The 24,190-nt window shown below is 34.3% G+C and overlaps 1 protein-coding gene across 9 annotated transcripts in view; it reads right to left on the bottom strand.

The window, feature by feature from the left end:
• The window catches only part of FUT8 (fucosyltransferase 8), a 138,260-nt gene that overhangs the window by 14,534 nt on the left and 99,536 nt on the right, over positions 1–24,190 (bottom strand). For all 9 annotated transcript variants that reach the window (XM_069784635.1, XM_069784634.1, XM_069784639.1 and 6 more), the window contains 2 exons: positions 7,000–7,246; positions 5,579–5,755 (listed from right to left, as the gene is read on the bottom strand). In XM_069784635.1, coding sequence (XP_069640736.1) covers positions 5,579–5,755; positions 7,000–7,246 — 424 coding nt within the window. The remainder of the gene's footprint in view (positions 1–5,578; positions 5,756–6,999; positions 7,247–24,190) is intronic.

The following is a 24,190-nucleotide window of genomic DNA, read 5'->3' as shown; positions in this document are numbered from 1 at the left end:
ATCTCTCTCAAGAGCAAATAAAAAAGCCATATGCAAAACTTCCACATTTGAGGAAGAATTGTAATTTATCTTCATAATTATTTTAATAGCATTTTATGTTCCCAAGAGAAACACCTGCTCTAACAAAAAATAATATATGTATGGTAAATTTCCCAGAGATAGCATGACAACTTTAAAGGGTGCATCTGATCATGAATGTCAGGGGAAGTTCATGTTACATTAAAACAAAGACAAAACAAAACAGACAAAACAAAACAAACAAAACAAAACAAAAAAAGGAAGAGAAGGTGGAAATATTATTAATTTTGAATAACTGATAAGACCTCTTCTGAGAAATTATAGAAGCATATGGATCAAGAAATAGTTTTTTCAAGATGAACTCTATCACAGTCATCATTTTCTTTCTTAGCTTCTCACATCTTAACATTTTTCGTCAATATTTAACCACCTCTCAAAATACAACAGATGACAACACAATATTTGTGATATATTCTATTTCTGTTTCCATTGTGTGAATCATATTAGTATTTTTTTAAAAGAAAAAAAGTACAGACCAAACAGAAATATGTCATACTCTACTGTGAAAACTAGCTGAGGAACAGAGATAGGCATCAGTCTTATTTCAGTGACACAACTCTGAGGGGAGCAACATGAAGAACATTTAACAGAAGATGTCATTTCTAGGAACAGTGAATATAGTAAAGATATTTGCACACCCTTTTGCAAGTTCTTGGCATCAGGAATACTGCTAAAATTAATCACTTCCTTCAGAGTTCAAAAATCAGAATCCATGTGCTGAGTACAGACAACAGAACCTTTCTTGAAGAATCTGATTTCTTACTAGCAAAAGATCAGTCAAATAACTTAACAAATTAAGCACACCAAAAAAAGTGTCATATTGGATCTGGTTAAAAACAAATATCAGATTTATTTACACATCTTCTTATGCATACATTTAAAATTTTCTCCTTCTTCCCTTTATTCTGGAAACAGCCTTTTAGATACTTTTAAATTTGGTCTTCAATACTATTTTGTAAAGTTGATCCAAATTCACCTAACCAACAGTTTCAGAAACCATTTCTTCAAACCAGTGATCCAAGCTTGGCATTTATCTATTCACATGTTTAAGTTTTCAAACAAGCACTTTTATGTTGTCCCCCACACACAATGCTACATTAGTGCTTGGGAAAAGAGGTTTCTTTTAAACAGCCTAAAATGTGAGTATAATAGCAGCCATACTCAGTGTGACCAAAGAATCTCCTAGTCCACCATCCTGTCTCCAACACAGGCTGAAAGCAGAGCATAAAGAAAAATACAGTAAAAGGCCAAGCCTATACTCCTCTCAAGCTTAGCCATATGTAGCCCACTGACTTCCTGCATTAGGTGAGGTTTCATTCTCCTTCCTACTCACTATAATGCTTTAGATTCTATTTAAAGCTATTCTTACCACAATGACTACAAAGAATAAAGGAAATGAAACTTCTAAAGCTCTATAGTTAGCTCTTGCTTCCTTCTATTCCCTTTTCCATCTGTATTTATATTATGATTAATGTAATACTTACATTTTAAGCTTTTGGGGAATTTTTTTTCTTTTAAGCAGAACTCAGGCACGATCCTATTACTAGGATTCCTGAATGCCTGGTAAATGAATAATAAATAATAAGATGTCGTATTCTTACTGAAAGAATCACCTAAATACAGTATTTTGTAGGATCCCTCCTAGCTTTCCAAAGAAATTACCCACACATTCTCTCCTCTATAACAGGAAAGAAGCAGACTGTGAAGATAAAACCAAAGAATAGAAACTAGCATAATACTGTTCTCTTTGTATCAGACTACATATATGTAGTAAATCTCCTCCACATATCTAGCACTAATATCTAATTCTTCTAAAACTACCTAATAGATTCTTGAAACCTATATACAGGGCAGAATGGATTTTTTTTTTCCCCCTTTAGGAAAAAGGGAAAAGAAGAAATCAGAAGGTAGGGAAGAGATAGTTTAAAATCTTTCCTTCTTGCACCTACCAGCCTCAGATAAGGATACAAACCAAGCACAGTTATGAGGCTATTTCAAGTCCCAGTTGGTTTCAGAAGCTGATCAAGTTGTGTAACTATAGCTACCCTGTGCGGCACGTGCAAACCAAGGCAAGTCCCAGGCTCCTGTTCTCAATTTGCTAGGACCGGGGAAGTGTCCAGAACAGGCAATACAAGTTTTCTTCCCTGCTGAAAGAAGAGCGTGAGCATTTGTGTCAACAGATGGAGTAAGAAATAATGTGTTTATTCAGGTCTTGCTCTAAAAAGAATTGGAAAATGTATGAGCTGTTCATCAGACTCAAGAACTTTGAAACACTACTGAATTCTATGTATCACGCATGCTATGACTCGGGGGTGAGGAGGGATTCAACAGCTACTACGGATAGTACAATAGGGAGAAAAGAGATTAACTTGCTACTGTGGACGTAAATAAACAGTGAAATAGGGTGGAAAAAAAGCTTTCATAAGTGTTGAAAAAAACCCTCATGAGGGAGGCAAATTACTGCCAAAAAAATGAAAAAGCAAAATACAGATGACTTTACAGGTAAACATTCTGAAAGGAACAATGTAATTTGTTGAACTTTAGTGCTTATATACATGAGAAAGAGACCTAAATAGATTTATATATAAACCAGAAAGGTATTAAATATGGTTTCTTAAGAATTTATGTGCATGTTCAGCTGCATTATTTTGACTACTCTACCTTAAAGAGAGACAATGCTGTAAATAATATTATAGATGAGAAATACATATATTTGAAATTCATAAATTCATATTTGAAAACTATTAAATCAGCCAAAGAACAAGCAATTTACACCATCCCTAATATATCACTTATCTAACACAAATACCATGACCTCTGCTTACCAGCAGTTGTCAAGCGCTTTAACCCCATAATCATCACAGCTGTTGAACTCTCAACCATGCTCCTCTCCAATCACGTTGTTCTATGTCATCCTAATTCTGAAAATATATCACTCACTACTTTCTTTCAGGAAACAAAACAAACAAAACCACTATACAGATTGATAGTACTGACTCCACTATCTTTCCTACTGTACTTGCAGGTAGACCTCTGACTGCAAGGGAAGTTTCTGAAACTTCAGTCAAAACATTTGTTTTCATGACTGAATAGTTCAAAATACCTCTCCATAGAAAGAACATGCCTATTCATGGGAATGTTGGCTAAATTTTCATTATTTAAATGCCAACGTTGTTTGACAGCCAATCACTCTCATGTAAAGAGAGATATAATATCTAGTACTTACTAATATTACTGTACCCAATAATGAATGAAAGATAAGTTAGTGCAATACAATGTGACACAGCTGTTTCTATCAAAGTTTGGTAGTTCAATGTGACTAGAACTTTTTTTATCAGAAGTGTAAACTGATTTGTAGTTTTCTTCACAAGAAGAGGAAGAAAAGGTTCTTTATTCCAAAACCTGACCTTAACCTGCCTTCAGATGCCCTTAAATGCTCAAACATCAAATTGCATCCTGCCTTCTATGAAATCACAGGAAGTTTCAAATGCCTTCTACTCAATTGCAAGCAACAGTAGGCTGCAAGCAACTTAGGAAATTATGCTTCAGTATAAACTATGACCTGAAAAGTCAGCAGCAACACATAAAAAATTATTCACTACTTACAGATTCTATGGCTTTTACTAAGAAAATGTACAAAATGAATGCTGTACTAATGAGATATATCTTATCCTATTACAGTAAAAATGTGATTTTGAATGGACCTTGAACCGCCACAGAAACTGCAACGCTTAATAAAATTCAGTACTGTTTTACTGAGCAAGTCACAATGCTACTATTAGTTTTTGTTGCTGTTGAAAACTTGGGACAATGTGTTCACATAGGTAGAGCATCTCATTATTATTCACAAAGCTAAAGTACACAGTGCTAAGCATTGAAAGTTGAATGCAAATATAGAAAAAAATTAATAACTAAGATTGTTAAAGCAATACTGAATTCTGTTCTGTTACAAACAGTAAGTAAAGTTATTTAGGACAATGTAATGAATTAAATATTATAACCTCAATTTTGTATTACCTGTCTTTTCATTGTTCAGATTTGCACTTTAAATGTTATGTTATCATAATTGTTTCTGCTACTGTTCTTGTCTCTACATATACAAAAAAGGAAGGATTAGATTGCCATCATCTGGCATTGTGTATGTTCATTTAGTTTTTTCAAAACTCCATAATTTTAAACAGCAGCCCTTTATAGATATGAAAGAAAAATAGAAATAGCACAATTGAAATACACAGGTTTGAAATGCTGTAGAAAATTCCTCTACTACAAAATAACATTCTCTGCTTACTTTGTAATCCAGTACGTTATCTTATATATTTTTCCAAGCATGTCTACCAAGAATAAAACAGTTCAAAAATTTGCCACGTTTGGGTTACCCTGATTTTAAAAAGTATTAATTCCCTTGCTTAAATGAAAAATACGTATTCTTCTGCTCAAGGGAGATAAAATTTTGGAAACAGAAATAGGTGCTATTCAGTAAACAGATAAATAGTACTCAAAAGGAAAACATGCTAACTTGTACTCGATAATGAATACGCTTAAATTCAATGCATCTGAAATACTTAACCAAGTTTCCATAGTCATGGCAATAAGCATTTTTGAAATTGTTTATACACGATGAACACCATAACCCAAGAAAGATACAGTTAAATATAGAACATTACTCTTCCATACGCATCTGCCACCTTTTACTAAACAGAAGGTTTTGCCATCTCAGTGACACCTTGCAAAACATGCAACTTAACAATGAGTTTTTATAGCAAAGTACAGGCCATGTTAGGAGTAAATGAATGCATACTCTCCATTTCTGGGTTTGAACACAGTTATATTTTCTATGACAGGCTGGGATATCCTATAGCTAGGGTAGGTTGTTACACCTGTGTTCTGGAAAGCTAGAAGAGGACAAAGAGCAAAAAAGGGACAGAGACAATGCTACAGATCAAGAATCCCACATATATTTAAGGACAAACTTTAAAATTATTCAACATGTAAGGTGAAAGTCATCTAAGTTGTCAATACAGAAATCTTTCTGAAAGAGCCATTAGAAGCTTTTCAACCAACTTAGAAAAATTGCTGTGGCAGCTATTCACAGAAAGGTATTGTTTGGACAGGTGAAACTTCTTAATACATTAACTAGTTTTTACAATATTGCTGAATAGTTTCTTTTTAATGTGTATGTTCTACAAGAAGTTTGGTGTATTTATTATTTATGTATTTACTTCCTTGTTACAGCATTGGTTTGTTTTTAAATAGACACAGGTATCTTGCTCAACTCTTCTAAATTTTTAACATGAAGCTTTGAAAAGCATACTTGGGAGAAAAATCATCCAAAAAAGAGAATGTCTGGGAGAAAAAACAAAATCATTGGAAGCTGAAATGCAATCTTAACTGTAAAAATGATAATGAAAAAAACCAATACTAAGATTTGTGTGCACAATAGTCAGAAATTGTAAAGCTAACCAGAAGGAACAAACTATAATGCAAACATAATTCATCTTACTTGGATTTTGCCTCTTGCAACAATGAAGGGTCATCTGTAGCCAAATACACTCTTTTTTTATCAACATGCATTCTGCGAGCAAGAAGTTCAAAGCGCTCTTCAACATGTACCATGTATTCTTCAATGGGATGAAATGCTGCCTCTGTTCCTACTTTGTCTGTCCTTCGGACGTGAACACTGGAAAAAGGCAGAAACGAGGAATTCAATTTATAAATACAATACATATGTTAGCAACTGAAATTTTAACTTCAAATTTCATGCCTGTGCTTTTAGAATGCATATGAAATTGAATCCCTACATAAAACAAGGAAGGATTAAAACTCATTGATGTCCCTCAAGACACACTGACAACATGAAGTTAGCTGTCAATCTGTTCTTGAAAGTAATATAATAATCTTGCAAGGAAGGCAAAGGGTAACTGAAATAAAAGAATGAAGGAGATTTAATTATAGCATACAAGGTATTCCTTTTGTGCAGAAGGTTATGTTACCCGGTGTAGTTAGGTATTGCTTGATCAATACAGTTCAAAAGCAAAATAGGAATATTTGCATCATGGATATATTGGGACAGCAACTACAATGCAGGGTTTGAATGAAGGTAGTTAAAAATGCATCTTCCCCATCTGCTTGAGACCTAACAAGTCTTCAGATCCGCCAGTGGTGAAGCGGCCTATCGACTCAATGGTCAAAAGCCAACTAACATTTGGACAGACCTATTGTGTACTCCTACAAAAAGAAAGATTAAGGATTGAAGGAAAATTCTGGCAAAGAAAGCAGTATTTGCAGACTCTAGTACAGCAGAAGCATTTTTCACTTTATGTGACAGTAAAACCTTCCTTCCACAAGCTGCTCTTTATTGCCCATAGGTGCTCTCCGTCCTTCTCCCCATATCTCCCCATACAGACCTTTCCAACTCATAGTTACTGCTAAGAAACAACAATAGTGAAAACATCAGCAGGAAAGGGAAAGGCACATACCATGTTCAGGTGCAGCCAACAACAAAATTAGTTGTGGATTGTGGCATGCGAAATGTAGGCTTAGCCTTTTTTCCTCAAATGCAAAGGCTATAGGCACTTGAAAAGAAGACCCAGACAGAAAAGTGTCTGGAATACAAGCTGTAAGGCAATTACATGTATTCTGTATTACATTACTAGATATGGAAGGACATATAAAAACCCCTTCTATTTAGCCGCCTGTTATATATCTGTCCAACTATAGGTAGGCAAGTATGCTGAAGAAGTACTTGTAACCAACTTGTACTACGCGCAGTTAAAAACTATAGCTTCATCTAGAAAGCACCCTCTCTCCCCACAAAATGTTTGAGTCTCTTGGATAACCATCATAAAACAATTTGCCCTGAACAGGAATCACTATATACACATATTAAAGCACAAACTGTTAAAAAGAAAACTAAATACCCACCCGATCACTGGATGTTTGAAACCAAGTTTCCTCGTCGCTTCTTCTATTTCTTTTTCTAACCAAGGCTGTGGACGAATCAAGTATTTCACAAACTGCGACACCCACCACACTGCAGGATCCCCATGTACACGAATTAGCCTATCTGCCAGGTCTTCGGGGATAGCCAAAGGTAAATAAGGTGGCCGTGGATGTAAGCTGTCCACAATGGGAAGTTCCACCACCTGAACATCCTTATCATTAGCCTCACCTGTTTTAAAATACACAGTAGGATGAGTCATTTACTTTATTAATAAGCTTTACCACTGGCAAGTAACATCCCAAACATATCAGCTAAACTGTATCTTCAACTTCAAAAAGACTACCCAACCCTTGCTCTACTTTTTCAAAACAGCATTAAAAAAATTAATAAAAGTCATAGTTTTAGACTAGATTTATGTACAAACTGTACCTAACAATCCACTCCAGTAGAACAAAGTTGAAGGTCTTTGAATTCTTAGCAGCTGGTATTTAATAAAACATAAAAAGTGTTCCTGTTTATATATTCATACCTTTTTATATACAACTACACCATTACTGTATGCTAAGGCTTACTGGGACAGGCTTGTTATCTAAAATGCTTAAAGTTCAGTTACTTGTTTAAAAAAATAAACAAAGAAATATTTTAAGGCATAAGAAACTGTTAAAAAAGTAATTATACAGCCCTGCTGCTCTTTTGAATACATTCTATTGCAGTAAATCTCAGCATTTCAGACATCATTAGAACCTTTGAATTAGCCTCTCTACTGACAGAAGGGGAGAAAGGACAGAAAGCGAGACAATTCCTGTCTTGAAGAACTTAAACTATGAAGTAGCAAATTAAATAGATCAAGGAAAACAGCCAAGCACTATACAAGCATGTGATTTACAGACAGATAAGAATTTGTTAGCTTTTAAATACTAACTGAAGTGGAATATACAGATGCTTTAGATGGGACTTTCATTCAAGGCTCAATAGCCATTAAACATTTTTTAAGATTTTTTACAAATTACATGAATATAAGTGTCTGCATAATTGATAATTCAAAGCTATTTTCATATTGTGAAATAAATTATAATACCTGACAACATAATACAAAGCATTACATTTTTGAAATATGGAACATTTCAGGTAAGATTTCTAGTGTGCTTATTTCCTCCAAAAGAATTTTTTCATTGTCCACAGTGTTTACTGGCAAAGATGGCCAGTTCTCTGTTTAGTGCTTACCAGCCAGGAAAGAAAACTCTTTTAAATATAAGCAAATCAAACTTACATAACTGTTGATGACCAAGTAAACCTAACAGCTGAAAAAAATCAATTCAGTGCAAGGATAACGAGCCTTATTTTAAGAACAGTTTAAAAATCCCTAAGGTTAGAACACTTTTGGATGCACTAAAAATCATTTCAGAATATTTGTGACAAAGTCCTAGAAATATGACAACTGCATGATTAAGTCATACATTGCCAGAATGCTACATTAACACCAGTAATCCTACCAAAGCTACTCAAAATTGAGCAGTAACTCTCTGAGATATGGTTATTTAAATAAGGAATGTTTGTTATGATCAGGTATATTTTCAATTAATTTTTAATAGATTTGGAAAATCTGTCTTCACAGATGTAGCTATATGTTAATATTTTATCGCTGCACTGTATAACACCACTGTAAAGGGATCTTTTAGAATAATTTCATGTAGAACACGTACTGCAGGTATGGATGATATTTTTTAATTCAAGAAGCCAATTCATATTTTTACCATCTATTATATAACACTTACAGGAAAAGATTTAGTAAAAGTTCATAATTTTAGCAAAAATACTGAGCATTTAAGTTTTCTTATCATAAGATGGATAATATTTTATCAGTATGTCTTCAGAAAGCTGCAATAATGAAAAGCAGCCTGAAGCCAGGGTAGTGCTAAATCTGGTGCAGACATGAAGTATTAGTCAGAAGTCTAGACAAGAAATGTTTAGCTTGGTAAGAACGCTTGAGGTTCCATCCTTTTTACCCTTTCCCCCTCAACTGACAGGGGGGGAAGGAACAGGGTGGCAAAAAATGCAATAGCAATCTTAGCTAAGAGAAGAAAGAAAATAGTCTGATCCTAAGTTGGAGAAGGAAATTCGTTGCAATTCTTTTGAGGAGAAAAACTAGAGATGCTAAGATGCATATAAAAAGGTGAATTTTTATTAAGTATGGTATCACTGACAAGCTTTTAAACTTCATTCTATCACTGAAAAAATGTGTTGAGTAAAGACAGCCATTTGGAAATCTTACTATTGATAAAGCTGACTGAGTGACCTGACCCACTATTTGGCATTCTGACCCTGAAAAGCACCCAATACATTATTCCACACTATTCAAAAGATAAGAGGGTGCTTCTAAAAATTTCCACAGGCTGTCTTAACGCTTTGAAGAAAACAAGATTGGCCAGCAATAACTAGAAAAGCTCTCAGCATATAGCAAAATAGATTAAAATATACCAGAATCACATGAATAACAAAGAAGATTGGGGGGGGGGGGGGGGGGGGGTGGCGCACAAAAACAAAAAACAGATTTCAGCTCTCAACTGTATGTGACATGTTGTTTAAATAGTAATGAAGTTGAAGACTTGCTGCAAATCAAAATCAGAAACAAACAAATTGTATTACGTTAAGGCAAAACAATTTGGTTGTGCAAAATTAACTACTAGGTCAAGTGTTAGTAAGTGCACTTTGAGATATGGAAAACAACTTTTTGAGAAGGAACTGAAAACATCATATGGTTATTTCACAGAGAAGATTAGAGTCCCTTCTTTATAAAACTTCACAATATGACACCCAACAAGGGAAACATTAGTGAAAGTATGGGTAACAAATGGAAAGTCATAAAATGGAATATTCACAAATACAGATCAAAGAATGTGTTATTATAATTAGAAATTTTGAAATGGTTACAGAAGCCGCTCATGCTTCAGGACTTTTGCCAGTTACTGACTGTTGACAAAATAATTCTGACACATACAGTGTTGTGTTGAGACAATGCATATAATTAAAAAAAAATAAAAATCAAAAGATCAATACAGTCATCACTATTTTCAACAATGTTCTATTTTGTTAACAGTTTACATAAAATCAGATGTGGGCATGGTGCATAAGTCTACTTAATCCAAACATACAAACCTCTGATAAAGCACAGCCATTTGACATCACTAATTAGAACACCTGTGTAATCAAACATGCAGATGTGTGAACAATTCTAGGAAACTTTTTGACAACTTTCTAGCTTTTATTGCCTTTATTATCATTCTCAACAATGAAGAAAAAACTTCCTATTAGTCTTCACTCACTTTGAAAAGTATGAGATAGCAGATGCAGTGAAAGGAAAACTTACAGCAATTATTTGCTTTTGTCCTGGACAAAAACAATGAAGAGTAACTCTTTAGTAACCTGAAGAAGTAAACAACTCTTTGCAACAGCCATATAGGCAAGTGACAGCTTTCTTATCCTACTGATCACTTTTTTTTTTTTTTTTTTTTTTTAGTGTTCATCTAAAGATTCCTAATAGGCAATTATCAACAGGCATAGTTTAAAAAACTTTAATGGAAATTTTGGATAGCAGGATATTGTTTTAGTTTATTCAGAAATAAGCTGCAGTAAAAATCAATGATACAATACATAACCAAAACTCAGTCAGATTGATAGGCAAGCACATACATTACAAAAACATTGTCACATTCTTGATTGATATGAATTGTAGCTGAAGATAGTGACGTCGGGTTAAAAGTACAGAATGATCTTTTTATCCACACATTTTTTCAGGTTTTAGCTATATACTCCTGAATTTTAAAATATTTCAGTTCTTCCACTTCACAGCTGTATTTTGTTAAATAATAGATAAGCCATAAAAGGTAATAATCCATACTAATGCTTGTATCTTTTTCTCATGTTGGTAGTTCAAATCACAGTATCATCATGTCAATCAGGTCCAATTCCCTGCTCAGTGGAGGTCCAACTTTGACATTTGATCACAGAATCATATAATTATTTAGGTTGGAAGATACCTCTAAAGTTGTTATAGGTCATTTACATTTCAGCAGTACTTCAAGCTACTTCTTCCAATGAGATTTATTTTGCTTTTAGTTGCAAAAATTTGCCTCTATGATTCTATTTATAGCTTGTTTAACTTTCATATGACTCCAGGTGCTATTTCTCAGTTTGGATTAACCTAAATAATGGTCCTCCAAAGTTCTGCAACTTAATCCATTTTTCCTTCACTGAGTAATCAAAAGATCCAGTGTTTTTGTAATAGTCATAGTACTGCAATATTGATAACACTCACTCTTTCATCATAAACATAGTCTGGAGGAAAATCATGGACTGTAAAGAAATTGATTTTTGTTTAGATGACCCATGCCAGTTGCTCTACCTAGTTCTTATTTATCAGCAATTTTTGGATTTGTTCATCACTAACAGATCACTAATACAGTTTCAATTTCCAGGAGTCCCACTGATTACTTTTTAAATATTGAAATGAGCTGTGTGTGTTATAAAAAGCATAACTTTTCTTCCCTGCAGTATCCCAATATGCCTTAATCGCTTACCTTATAGCTCACAGGACTTAAATAATTTTTCATGATTTGGCATAAACTTACTGCCTGTCTACTTGTCAAATTTAATCTTTGTCCTCCTAATTTAAAACCCATTTAGAAACTTTTCCTATTTATATCTTTCATATCAAATTCTTTGAAGCCTGAAAAATGTTGGTTTTGCTCAAAATTACCTTGGGAATTTTGTTATTTTACTTTAGCTTACTTCCTGCTACCTGAACATTGGCTTGGACCTGCATTTGGATGGGCTTTTTTGCTGGGCATTCATTACTTCGCACAGCAAAATGCCAGCCTTGTTTCAAGTAACAATCAATACTATAAGTTCATGTTAACTGAAAACCTGTTTGAGTACTTTATTCATTCTCCTACTATTTTAAAGTTTGTCATCTAATTTCAAAGTATTCTTTCAAGAAGTTGTCCTTAAAAGTATGCCAAGGAACATTGTACTAAGGACGCTCTTGTTGTGTAAATGAGAACTTCAATTTAATTTCAGTTTGTGTTGCTAGAGACAAAACTGAATAAACTCAAATAAAAATAGAATAGCTTCATTGCTTTTCTGTTTCTATAATATAAACTTATTTAAGCTGATATCAACTTGCATAGACTAATCACAGCTCTTCTTAACTAAACTCTACAACCTGAAAGACTACTGTCAATTTGAAACCTCACCCCAACTGACTGAACAATTCTACATTCAATCACACACTATGTGTCAGAGTGCTAGGAATGCTGTTAGAATAGCATAGGTTATGATGAGAGTGACTGTGCTGAATTCTCACAAGGCTCCTCATTATCCAGCAAGACACTGTTATGTATTGCAAAGACAGCAGGTTCATGGTTCATCAACTTCAACGGTATTTTAATGCTTTTCTCTGCATAGCAGACAAAATAAAAAATGGAAACTATGCAAAGTTAGGTGTGTTATACTACTTATGAATTGTTAACTAGTTCAGAAGAAAGAAAAAGTATGCTGTTATTTGTTCTGTGCTGCAGACTACATCTCCTACAACTTTCTTTTGGGTATTTCCAAACATTATTAGAGTCAGCTAGTAAGGGCTTTATGCCATAGTTAAATTATAAAATGGAATTAAAATGATATAAAGAATCCTATTTTTCTTTTAAAGTAGTCAATGTAAAATAAAACTTGTATACCTAAGTTTTTTTCCTCTAAGATTTTGCTTTGTACATCTCTAAGACAAAGTTTTTGAACGTGGTTTCTGATTACTTTCTCACTAGCGTTCCACTTACTAATTTTTTTTAATCATCCTTTATCTAATCAAACCTTTTAAGGCAGGTAGGTATTGAATAAATTTGGTGCAATTCAGTTTTAAAGAAACTGAAAATACAGTCCTTTTTTTTTTTTTCCTCCAAGTTTTATATGTCATGTGGGTAGTGTTGTCCCATTTGTCATCCCAAGACGCTGATTCTTGATAGCTTGGGGAGGGAATAAACCAAAATGTTTTCAAACATGCCAACATGTCGTCTATTACTTTTCTCAACCCACTAGTCCCAAGGCTTTTTTCGTGCGTCCATTCCTCTCCCCTCTTACACACCTCCTGCAAACTACCCTCATGTAATGCCATGTCTCTTACTACTCTCTACTGTTTGCCTGTTGATCAGTCACTGCTCCTCATTTGCTGGTAGGCCTGAATATTGACTTCAGCAGCTGTATACGCACACCTAGGCTATCTATTTTGAAGACTTTTGAGAGACCTAATAAGACCTATTTCTTTCAGTCAAATTTGGCCAAAATTGATCCAGTATTCAGAACTTGTACTTAGTTAGGATAAAAAAGGAGCAGATAGAAAGGTACAGCATGATGAGAAACCTTTGCTCTCACAAGAAACTTCACTGAAATAATTCTCTGCCAAAGATACTGTGTTATCAGCTCCACCCCCCCAAAAAAAAGTAAAACTTTGATGGTAGTCTTATTTCTGCTCCAGCAAAAACCCTAACTTCCAGAGCTCCTGAACTACCAACCTATCTTTGTAACTCAGGTTCCACTGACTTTCAATAGTATTTATTTTCCTATGTCATTCTTGTTCTTTGAAAATTCTACTCATAATCACAACCACAACATAAACAGTGCTCTTACTATGCTAAGAAGTAATGAGATTTCAATGAATGTTCTCCCTCTTGGACATAATGAAAGCATGAACAGAGTGTATTGATTTCTGCATTTGAAATAGCTATGTCTCTAACAAAACTAAAGCAGTAGCATCTACTGATGCCTTTAGGGCCTCCATCCCCTTTTCAGTAAGTTTCAGGTGAGCTGCATTATAAAGACCTATGTTTCTGTTTCCCTCTATTGAAAACTTCTCGTCACTTATTAGAAGCTTTTTATGGCAATTGTCATGTCACTTTGAGAGAACTTTAAAATGTAAAGATTTTTCCCTTCCTCAATTGTTTAGATAGCCAGCATGCCAGCTGGGAAGTATACAGATGAACTGTGAGATTGCACAAAATGACTTCATGTAACAGTCAGTGAAGGCATTTTCAGCAGACTGTCAAACTAAGTAGAAATCAAGAAGCTTACTAGTAATTTATTTTTCCTTTTATCTTTATATATTCAAACTGCTTTTGAACAATGCCCCATTTCATCTAAATGACCTATATGAAAGGGGTACCTGTCTGAGAAGAGCTCCAGCTCCCTGGCTACCAGAAAATATCATAAAATATATTTGTAAAGGCAAATACACTTTTATAAACGAAAAGTCTTTTTTCCATGTTATCCAGGTTTAGTCATTCATGCAAACAGTAGTCAGAGTTGACAATTTAAAAGTAAGATCTTACATAAGGACAGCTGAAATAACTTAGAAAAACATATAGAAAAGATCTTTACAGCAATATTGAAGAAAAACTAATTTTTTATTTGATTTGAAATAATTCCACTGAAGCTTATTCCCTACTTCAGTCCAACATTAATTACTATATACCTGAAAATACTTCCAAATACTTGCTTTGAGTATTAGGTTGTCTTTTCTGGAATAGAAGATAAACAGCTTACTTTTATAATAATCCTTCAACAGCTGCAGGGACTTATCTGCAGGGACTGATCTCTGGCATGCATATGCTAATTGGACTTACGTATGAGCCTGGAACAAGCATGTGTAAGCATGCAAAAAACCAAGACAACCTCAAGATGGTATTTTATGAGACCTAAAGGTTTCCAACAGGTCATGAGAATGGAGCTTAATATTCCAAGTTGGCTGTCCAAGCATTTAGTGGAGAAGGGCTCCCAGTTAAGACATTTAGTGTCTTTCTGAGCTAGTGGTTTGTAACTTGAGCTCCCAATCTTGTCTTTCCAAATTTGAACACTTGGAAGACACTTCTTTCCATGAATTAGTAAAAATACCTTCATATGCAAGTCCAGATGGAACACAACCTTCAAGGTGTGCGTAGACAAAAAGACTTTTTAGTTAGCCATAAATAAAACAGCAGAAAAAAACGTGCTATGCTGTTGGAAATTCATAGCAGTGAGGCACACTTCACCTTAACAGTGCATCTGAATGAAACTGAGAGAAACAGGGATGCATTCTACTTCATATGGTCTACTAACATAAAAGGGGGAAAAACAAGAGTGTAACTGCAATAATAGAAAAGGAGATTTTTCTAACATACTTCTGAGGTAATTTTACTCTCAATTTGCCTAATGCTGTCTCTTGATATTCAAATAACACTGATTTTTTTTTTAATTTGAACACAAAACACACTTGTATTCTTTCCTAGTGTACATGCTACAAAACAACTTTTCAAGTACAGAATGCTTACCTTAAATCCAATAAACTCTAAAATTAGGCCAATTTGTAGCTTTTTGCTTATGGAACAATTCTTAGATGAGTGACAGTTAAGCAGAAAACTTTTACAGTTTGTAATGGAAACTTGGCATTTGTTTACTAATCTATTATTTATCATCCATGATTCAATGCTTGTGAGAAAAGTTTGCAATTAATCACTAACCTACTAGTACTAGTTTTGCTAGTGTATTGGGGCGTATTGGGGCAACATCAACCTTCTAGGAAACTGGGAAAGCCATGCTAGCCAAGAGTCCTTTTTCCCCCCCTTCATGCACTCCTTAGATTTCCAGGTCTACAAAATAACAGCAGTGCTTCAACTTTCCCTAATCAAGAAACATAGGGAAATAAGTCCCTACTATTTTGAAAATAATTGTTTCAGTGGACACATTTATTCATGAATAAAAATCCCTTCTTCTAGATTACCTTCATTCATTTCAACATACTAAATAATTCTCATTGAACAACATGTTTGCTAGCCTGCTTATGGTCCTGCCCATGCGTGGAACTACTATCAAACAGTCAATTGCATTTTATACAGACATCAAATCTTAATCCAAATTAACAATGACATACGGAGAACTCACTGTATAAAATCTCCATATTTTTGATCCTTGAACATTATTGGATAGATAGTGCAATTATATACATCAAACATTAAAGAAATACATACATTCTTACTTCTGCCACTGGAAAATTTACTTAACAATGGCTGTATTCAAAAGCAACGTATTCCCCATTTATCTCCCATCCTGCTATAAAAATGCCACTGACATAGAAAACAAACTCTAAGAACACCATTCCTTTATCAATAATAGATCTAATGTAATTCCTCATACAATTAAATGAGAACCAATAGTACGCTTAGCCTATATAAATGGTTTAATCAGAATCAACATTCAATATAGTGGGCTTGATTGATTTTAGTGTGAGAGAGCACACAGATGTGTTTTATGAAGAACTTATTAAAATACAAATGGATTTAGTTTAGTATGGCGGATTTTGGATTGCACAAATGAACTTTGTGTCACAAGTTATAAAATGATATTAAAAGTATTGCTACCAAAAAAAAAAAACCCCAAACAAAAACCAAACCAAACCAAACCAAACAAAAAAACCAACCAAACAACAAAAACCCACCACACACCACCAAAAAAACCCAAACCCACTGAAAGACCGAAGGCAAACATTCTTCTATGTAAAAACAAAAGAAATAAAGCTAGTTAGAAGAAACTACTGCATCTCCCGTAATTCTAATTTCAGATCATTAGATCTTTCAGGAATAAGCAGAATGACAGTGTGTAGCTATTTCAGTTTAATACTGATCACACTTAACATTCTTTGTGGAAAAGTTACAGCTATTTATACACTTCTTCCATATATTTTTCTGAAAGAAAATGATATTCTTGTGAAAACAGCTGTGCAGAAAACTGAAGTATGTAGTTTTCTACTTACACACACAAAAATGCAAAATATTGGCAAAAACACCACATCATCAACAGGGCTTTACTCTGAACTTGGAAGTGAGGGAACAACAGAATTCAACTTGCTTTGTTCATGCAAGCCTTTCTGCTTCTGGAAAGGCTGTCAAAATAGGGGTCAACAGCAGCAGCGGCTCAAGAAATCCATATACTTATTTCAGAGATGCAACCAAACACCCAGTCAGAATGGTTTTGAACCATAGATATGAACTTGTGATCTGAAAAGGAAAAACCTTATTCTCACTGTCCATGAATTGAGCCACCCAGGTCCTTTAGTATTACCATTTAAATAGGCACTCTCTAATACTGAAGGTGAAATATTGAAAAGCAAATATGTTAATCACACACTAAGTTTAAGCACAAGTTTTTAGGCAAACATGTTACTACAGTATACTGATCACTGGATGTGCTTCCACACTTCCTAAATAGCCATACATAGTCAGATCTCACCACTGAATGTTTAAGTTCAGGGTTGTTCTTCCCCATTATCTGGTCCTTAACAACACAAACTTTTAGCTGCTATTTTATCTCTCAGTCACTACTGCAAGAGCCTTCTGTAACTTTTCACAGAGAATTTTCACCTTCACTAACCAAAATACCTTATTATCATTAAAAATATTGCCATTTCACATTCTGTCTCTTTGCCAGATGACATATGAATATGTTAAAGTGTAACATTTACATCAGTCTCTGCTGGTGACTTATTTCTCTAATGAATATTCATCATTAATTTCTACCCTTTCCCTCTGAAATTTCTTTTAACCCAATTTTATAAACATCGGGGTCTTCTCTTCTATCTCATGGTAGTTTACATCTGGGGAAGCCTTCTGAAGTGCCGTCTTGAAGTGCAAGGTATTAAATGAACTCAGTCTTCCATACCTACACATTTTTTGCCTCTTTCATATAAATCTACTATATTTATGAGACATTATTTCCTTTTATAAAACTCTCACTCTTCTCCACTGTAACGTATTTTTCTGTGTATTCCTTAAATTGATTCTTCATTATTATTTCTGTCAATTTGTCCAATACAGAGTCTGTGATTTGCTGGAACCCTTTCCAAAAATTCATATTCCTTCAGTCACCTTCCATTGTTCTGTAGAACAGCAATTATAACCAAAAGCAATTATAAACAAATAGCAATTATAAACAAGATGTTTTGTTGTAAAATGCTTTCAAGTGACACTTGTTTGAGAAAGAGCATCCAAAGTGTCCCCTATGAAGAAAGATTTCAGCATGGGAGCCTCCCTAAATTCTTCTATAATGAATGTAGATATAAAAGATTTTTATAGTTTGTACTACAGTCTTGTCTTTTTTCAGTGCTCCTCTCATCCCTTGATCATTTACTGGCCTTCCAGATTTTCTGGCAGGCTTCCTTACTCTGATGTGTTTGAAAAATGATTTATTATCAGGTTTTTTACCTTTAGCAAGCTTCTCCTCAAGAGCTTTTTTGCCCTTCCTTACCACATTTTCATACGTAATTTGCTAGAAATTATATTCAATTTTTCTCATTTGTACAAGATTTGTTTGGGGTTTTGTTTGTTTTTTTTAAATGCCTTTTAACAACATCAAGCAACTTCATCATATTTGCCTTTTTTAAAAAAAAAAAGGTTTTTTTGACAGGTGGTATGAGTTTGGTCCATGTTTTATGTAATCTCCATGCTGCTTGCAAGCATTTATTCCCTTTTTATAAGCAGTCTGACTTATTTTTTATGTAGCTCCCTTTTTTAAATGAAACACTGTTGTGGACTGTTTGGATTCCTTTTATTTACTGTTATTTATTTATTATTTTAAGCAGACATGGCTATATCTCTGCTGCATGACATCTGTTCTTCTCACATAAATTACTGTGAGTACTGAAAGATCCCATAAGTTTCTGATACGCTGTTCTGGCTATACACATATTTCAAATCAGGAATTTCAGCCTCCCATTCTATTTGTAGACTTCTGTTTCTTCTGGCACCTTCTTATCACCGTAGCAGAAAACGTTCCTCCACAAGACCAGAATTGCAAGCTGAAGGCAGAACAACTCTATGATATCACTGAAAGTCTCAGTCATGTTTCTCTCCCCATTTTTTCTCAGTTTCATCCCTCTGTCTGGAAGAAAGTACTTTGGTTCTGGGGTCTGTGAGATGCACACACAGCATATAACCTTACAAATGATACGTAGTGTCCTAAACTGAGAAATCCCTACCCTCATGCAAGCAAAATTTGATTTACCTGAATTCTGCTTTCTAAGATGCAAAGATAACTTTTTTATTTCTCTTAGAGAAGTAGATAGACACTTCAGATTTTTTTTCCCCTAGCAAATTCACTTATCTGGTTTCTCTTTAGTCTTCCTGCCTAACTAAACTTCCACTGTTGCTACAAAATGTTGAAGAACAGTATACTAATAAAGCAAGCCAAATGTCTTAACACATTTCCACTGGAACATGTCAACTATTGACAAGGTACTGTATGTGCATGTATTAAAAAAAGAAAATCAAGGTTGTGAAATAACTAAAATCTGCATATAATCTCTTTAGAGCATACACTGTATTGATTTATTTTAAGATAATAGTAGCTGGTTTTTATGTCCTACAGTGGGAAAAAGTAAAACTAAAATGTTAGTTGGAATGCAGACTATTAAAACCAAACTTTAAGGTGTGTTGCAAGAGGTGTCATGAGAGATACTATACTGTCTTTCCACGTAAAGTAATCTCATATTCTCCTCCACAAGTGTGGGTTTAAAAAAATAAAATAATGGAAAGTAACACAATTATAATAGTGAATTGCACCCAAGAACTTAAATTCAGTATCTTCACTTACATAAGGAACTGCAATTTAACACGTTAGATGAGATGGCATTCACAGGCATGTAATGACAAGAAATATGAGACTATGTAATAAAGGTTTTCTTAGAATATTAAATTATTACTGATTCATACAATATTTTAATAAAGGTGTATCCTGCAGTAATATCTGAATGTTTTTTGCATTGTACATAAGGTTTTTAGACAATTTTCAAAAAAAAGTTAATGATGTAAATAATAATAACAATAAAAAACTGCTTTCTTCAACAAAATGCAATTTCCAACAGCACACTTGACTTCCTAAGCAGTTACATTTTAGACCCATAGCTAAACCCAAAATCTTTCAACAGCCATTACTATCCACAAATAATTAGCTAACTACAACTGGTAATATTCATTACATATCAAGCTTACTCTAATAAATGGGTGCTACATAACATTAATGTTCTGTTCATTCTGTTAATTCAGCAATATTCTTCCAGGCAGAGTGCTATCACGAGTAAAGAATGTTTCAGTTCTAATCTTGTTTTCTCCCTTATCCTCTAGTGTTTCATCGCATAAGTAGGAGAAAATAGGGATGGGGTTTTAAGGACAGAATTATCCTAATCGCAATGCTGGCCATAAAATTTGCTGGAAAATTATCCTCAATCTTATGAGTTTTCCTAAACTGACAAAATACAAAGCAGTGCACAAAGTGAATTTTAACATAAAAAATAATGCTGGACAATGGCTAATGACTGCAGCAATGTAGATGACTGAGCTTAAAAAAAATTACCAAGAAGTGCTGTAACCGTAATACGGGTTGCAGTAACCAAAGAGAGTATCTATAATAATAATAAACACCACCTTTGTATGTTTTCTTTTTTAAAGTATGTATTGTATTCTTGAAATTCTTACTATGTTCATATCTAAAAAACTGACATGGACAAGATTTCATTGTTACAACATTATCTTCTCGTGAGTGGCAAGAAATTTACACCCCAGAAGCACCATATTTTCCAGTTTTCAGTCTTGTTCATTTTTTAAATGGCATGATGTTCTTAACAGATGGAAACATATATAAGGTTGACACAGCAAATAGTATAACAGCATATAAAGGACAAGTTGAGTAACACCAAGTCAATTATGAATTGTTAAGGACATAACTAATACCTGTATGATACTCACAGCATTTAAGTTAATATTGTGTCAACATCCAGGCATTTTCTGACTGTAACACTTCCACTCCTTCTGCCTGTAGTCCCTCCAAACCAAAAGTCCTTCTGAGGATTTCTTTTTTATTCTCAGGTCTCTGAAGAGAACAATGCTGCTGTTCTTCAAAATCTGCCTCTATATTTTACTACTTGATCCTACTTCCCACCAGGTATAGAAATTACTTTCGCAAGTATCTTCATTTCTCTGCTGTGCCTGCAATGAATGCCAGGCCACTAAAGAACAGGACGGGTTTATAACTATGAATAACTTTGCTGCATACTATATTTAAAAATTAAGCCAAGAGTTAAATGTCTTCATGCAGATTTGTCCTGGTTTCAGCTGGGATAGAGTTAACTGTCTTCCTAGTAGCTGGTACAGTGCTATGTTTTGAGTCCAGTATGCGAAGAATGTTGATAACACTGATGTTTTCAGTTGTTGCTCAGTAGTGTTTAGACTAAAGTCAAGGATTTTTCAGCTTCTTATGCCCAGCCAGCGAGAAAGCTGGAGGGGCACAAGAAGTTAGCACAGGACACAGCCAGGGCACCTGACCCAAACTGGCCAACAGGGTATTCCATACCATGGGACGTCCCATTTACTATAGGAACTGGGAAGTGGGAGCGGGGAATCGCCGCTCGGGGACTAGCAGGGTGTTGCTCGGCAGGTGGTGAGTAATTGCCCTGCGCATCATTTGTACATTCCAATCCTTTTATTACTACTGTTGTCATTTTATTAGTGTCATCATGATCATTATTAGTTGCTTCTTTTCTGTTCTATTAAACCGTTCTTACCTCAACCCACGAGTTTTACTTCTTTTCCTGATTTTCTCCCCCATCCCACTGGATGGGGGGGGAGTGAGTGAGCGGCTGCGTGGTGCTTAGTTGCTGGCTGGGGTTAAACCACGACAGGATTTCACTAGATATAAAATTACACACCCTACTAATATATTCTGCTGTGCCTATCTTATTGGTCCTAATTCTGATCGCAAGACTTTACAGTCGATAATACTATCTCCCTGGAAAACACCTGTTGTAACAAGGCTTTTACGATCTTTGGTAACAGAAACGATAATTACAAACACCATATTCCAATTTTCAGACAATGAACTATATTATATAAATGCAGCTATGGCAATAACCAATATATTCATAAGATAAACTCTAAATATTTTTTTTTCTGATTTTGGACAGCCACATTTTCTTAACAAACAAAAAGCTGTAGCAAGTATTTAAAAATAATTAAAAATAAATAATGTACTTTGGGGCTATAATTTAACTTATTTTAGGGTTAAAGGAAGCCTGAAGTCTTCATTTTTGCTACAATGGGCAGGTGATCTATGTAAGTAAATCCTTTTTGAAGAAGGACGAAGGGAAAAAAAAGAGGAATCTATTTAACAGTTTTCTTTTTTAGTACACATAGATGTTGGAACTGAGTTCAATTATGTTACCAGATATCTTCTAAATACAACTTTCTTTACAGTATTCTGAAGATCTTTTTTTTACATACATGAGAAGAACTTACCTTTCCAGAAACTATTTTCTATGTGAATAAAAGTTAATGAGAATTGGTTCACAGTGGGAAAAAACTACAATCTTCTCCATCCATGGTTCAAAACAGGATCACAAATGGTCTTTTAAATTACTTGTAAAGCTACAGCAAAGCATGCTGTTCAGTTCCTCTGAGATCCAGAAAGCATCGACTTATATTTTATAAAGGATGTAAATTTCATAAAAAGTAACACTAAATACTGACTTGCAATGATGTTGTATGCCTAATTCTTAACTTAAGAAATTGCAAAATGATAAAGACATACAGTACTTTTAGCTGGTCTGCTGGTGATAACATCAGCATATGTCAATTAAAAATTTTAAAAAATCAATTTGTTTTACTTATGTCTCATGACATATAATTCCTACCAGGAAATAATGTAATTGCTTTTGGAATGTACTGAAATCTTTGCCTCATTACCCCCTGTGTGATTTTGAATTCACCTCTATCAGTTTCATTTTTATTTCTGAATATTATATACTCAGAATATTTTTTACTCAAACACTTCTAATCAGAAGAGAATTTCAAAATGTTCCAAAGCACCTTAACCTTAAAGTAAATTTTTAACCATTAGAAAAGGTCTTTTTCCAGAATTTATAACCATCTCTAACTCTTGATAGGAGATTTCCAATGGCCTCAAAGACATTATGTAAAATAGGGTCAGTAACACAAATCAATCTCTCCCCCTCTTCACCCCCATCCCTCTATATATGTAAAGTGTTTTCCTTCACTGTAAAATCAGCTGGTTAAATTAATTTTACTTCCATTTGTCTCTAAGATTTTACTGCTTCTATTCCACTAACAGTTTTGTTCATAAAGATAAGCACTGACCTGATATTTGAAAGCGAAAAAGGATTGCCATGTGCTCAAAGACAACATCTAACTCTTTAGCTATACCTTGTGTTACTTTTCATGGATTGAATCGCCTCGCTCAAAAAAGTAAAATACACATTTTAAAAAATGTGTCAACTTCTTTTGTTTTTCTGATGTTCCAACCTCTTCAGCAACAGCAGGTAAAGGACTGTTTAAAACAAATGACTCTACTTATGCTTATCCAAGGCATAGCTACTCAGTTGCTGATGGCTCTATTCAGTCTTCCTCATTCTAGCCTGTTTATTATATACCAGATTGCAGCTTCAACTGGGTCACTGAAATCATGATAACCTTCTATGCCACACATACAAAAAATTAAAAGATTGAAAGGGAGATACTCCACGGTTTTCAAGAACACATATAATCTTGATGAAATGAAGACTTACTGATGGAGAATCTACCATATCCCCTGAATAGATTATTACAGTAGTCAGCCACTCTTTCTGCAAAAAACAGACCTTATTTCCAATCTGAATTGTCCTGCCACATGCTTTTGCCTAAAAGTAAATTTTTTTTCCCCTATAGAAATACCTATAAAACATGGCAGGACCAGCTTTTTAAGCTTGCTTCATTTTTAAATTGAATGATGTTCTTTAATCTTTTACTGTAAAGCAGATTTTTCTGACCTTGAATCAGTGTAGTTCTTTCTGAGAATCCTTCATATTTATCAATATCCATTCTGAAGGCCAGAAAACAAAACTAGACAGTGTGCTACAGCCTGGCCATCGCTCTGGAAGGCGAAAATAACTTCTTGCTGCTATTCAATGATCCTCCACTTAGACATAAATGAGGATCACACTTTGCTCTTAGGCTACTGCATTGCTCTGAAAACTCAGACCTACCTCATTAGGATTCTAAGAGTTACCACCTTCTAGTTTTTCATGTTGACATACACAGATGTCTTCATATA

Source organism: Haliaeetus albicilla, chromosome 5, assembly GCF_947461875.1.
Source record: "Haliaeetus albicilla chromosome 5, bHalAlb1.1, whole genome shotgun sequence".
Classification (NCBI taxonomy): domain Eukaryota; kingdom Metazoa; phylum Chordata; class Aves; order Accipitriformes; family Accipitridae; genus Haliaeetus; species Haliaeetus albicilla.
This window is presented reverse-complemented; position numbering and strand designations above follow the sequence as displayed.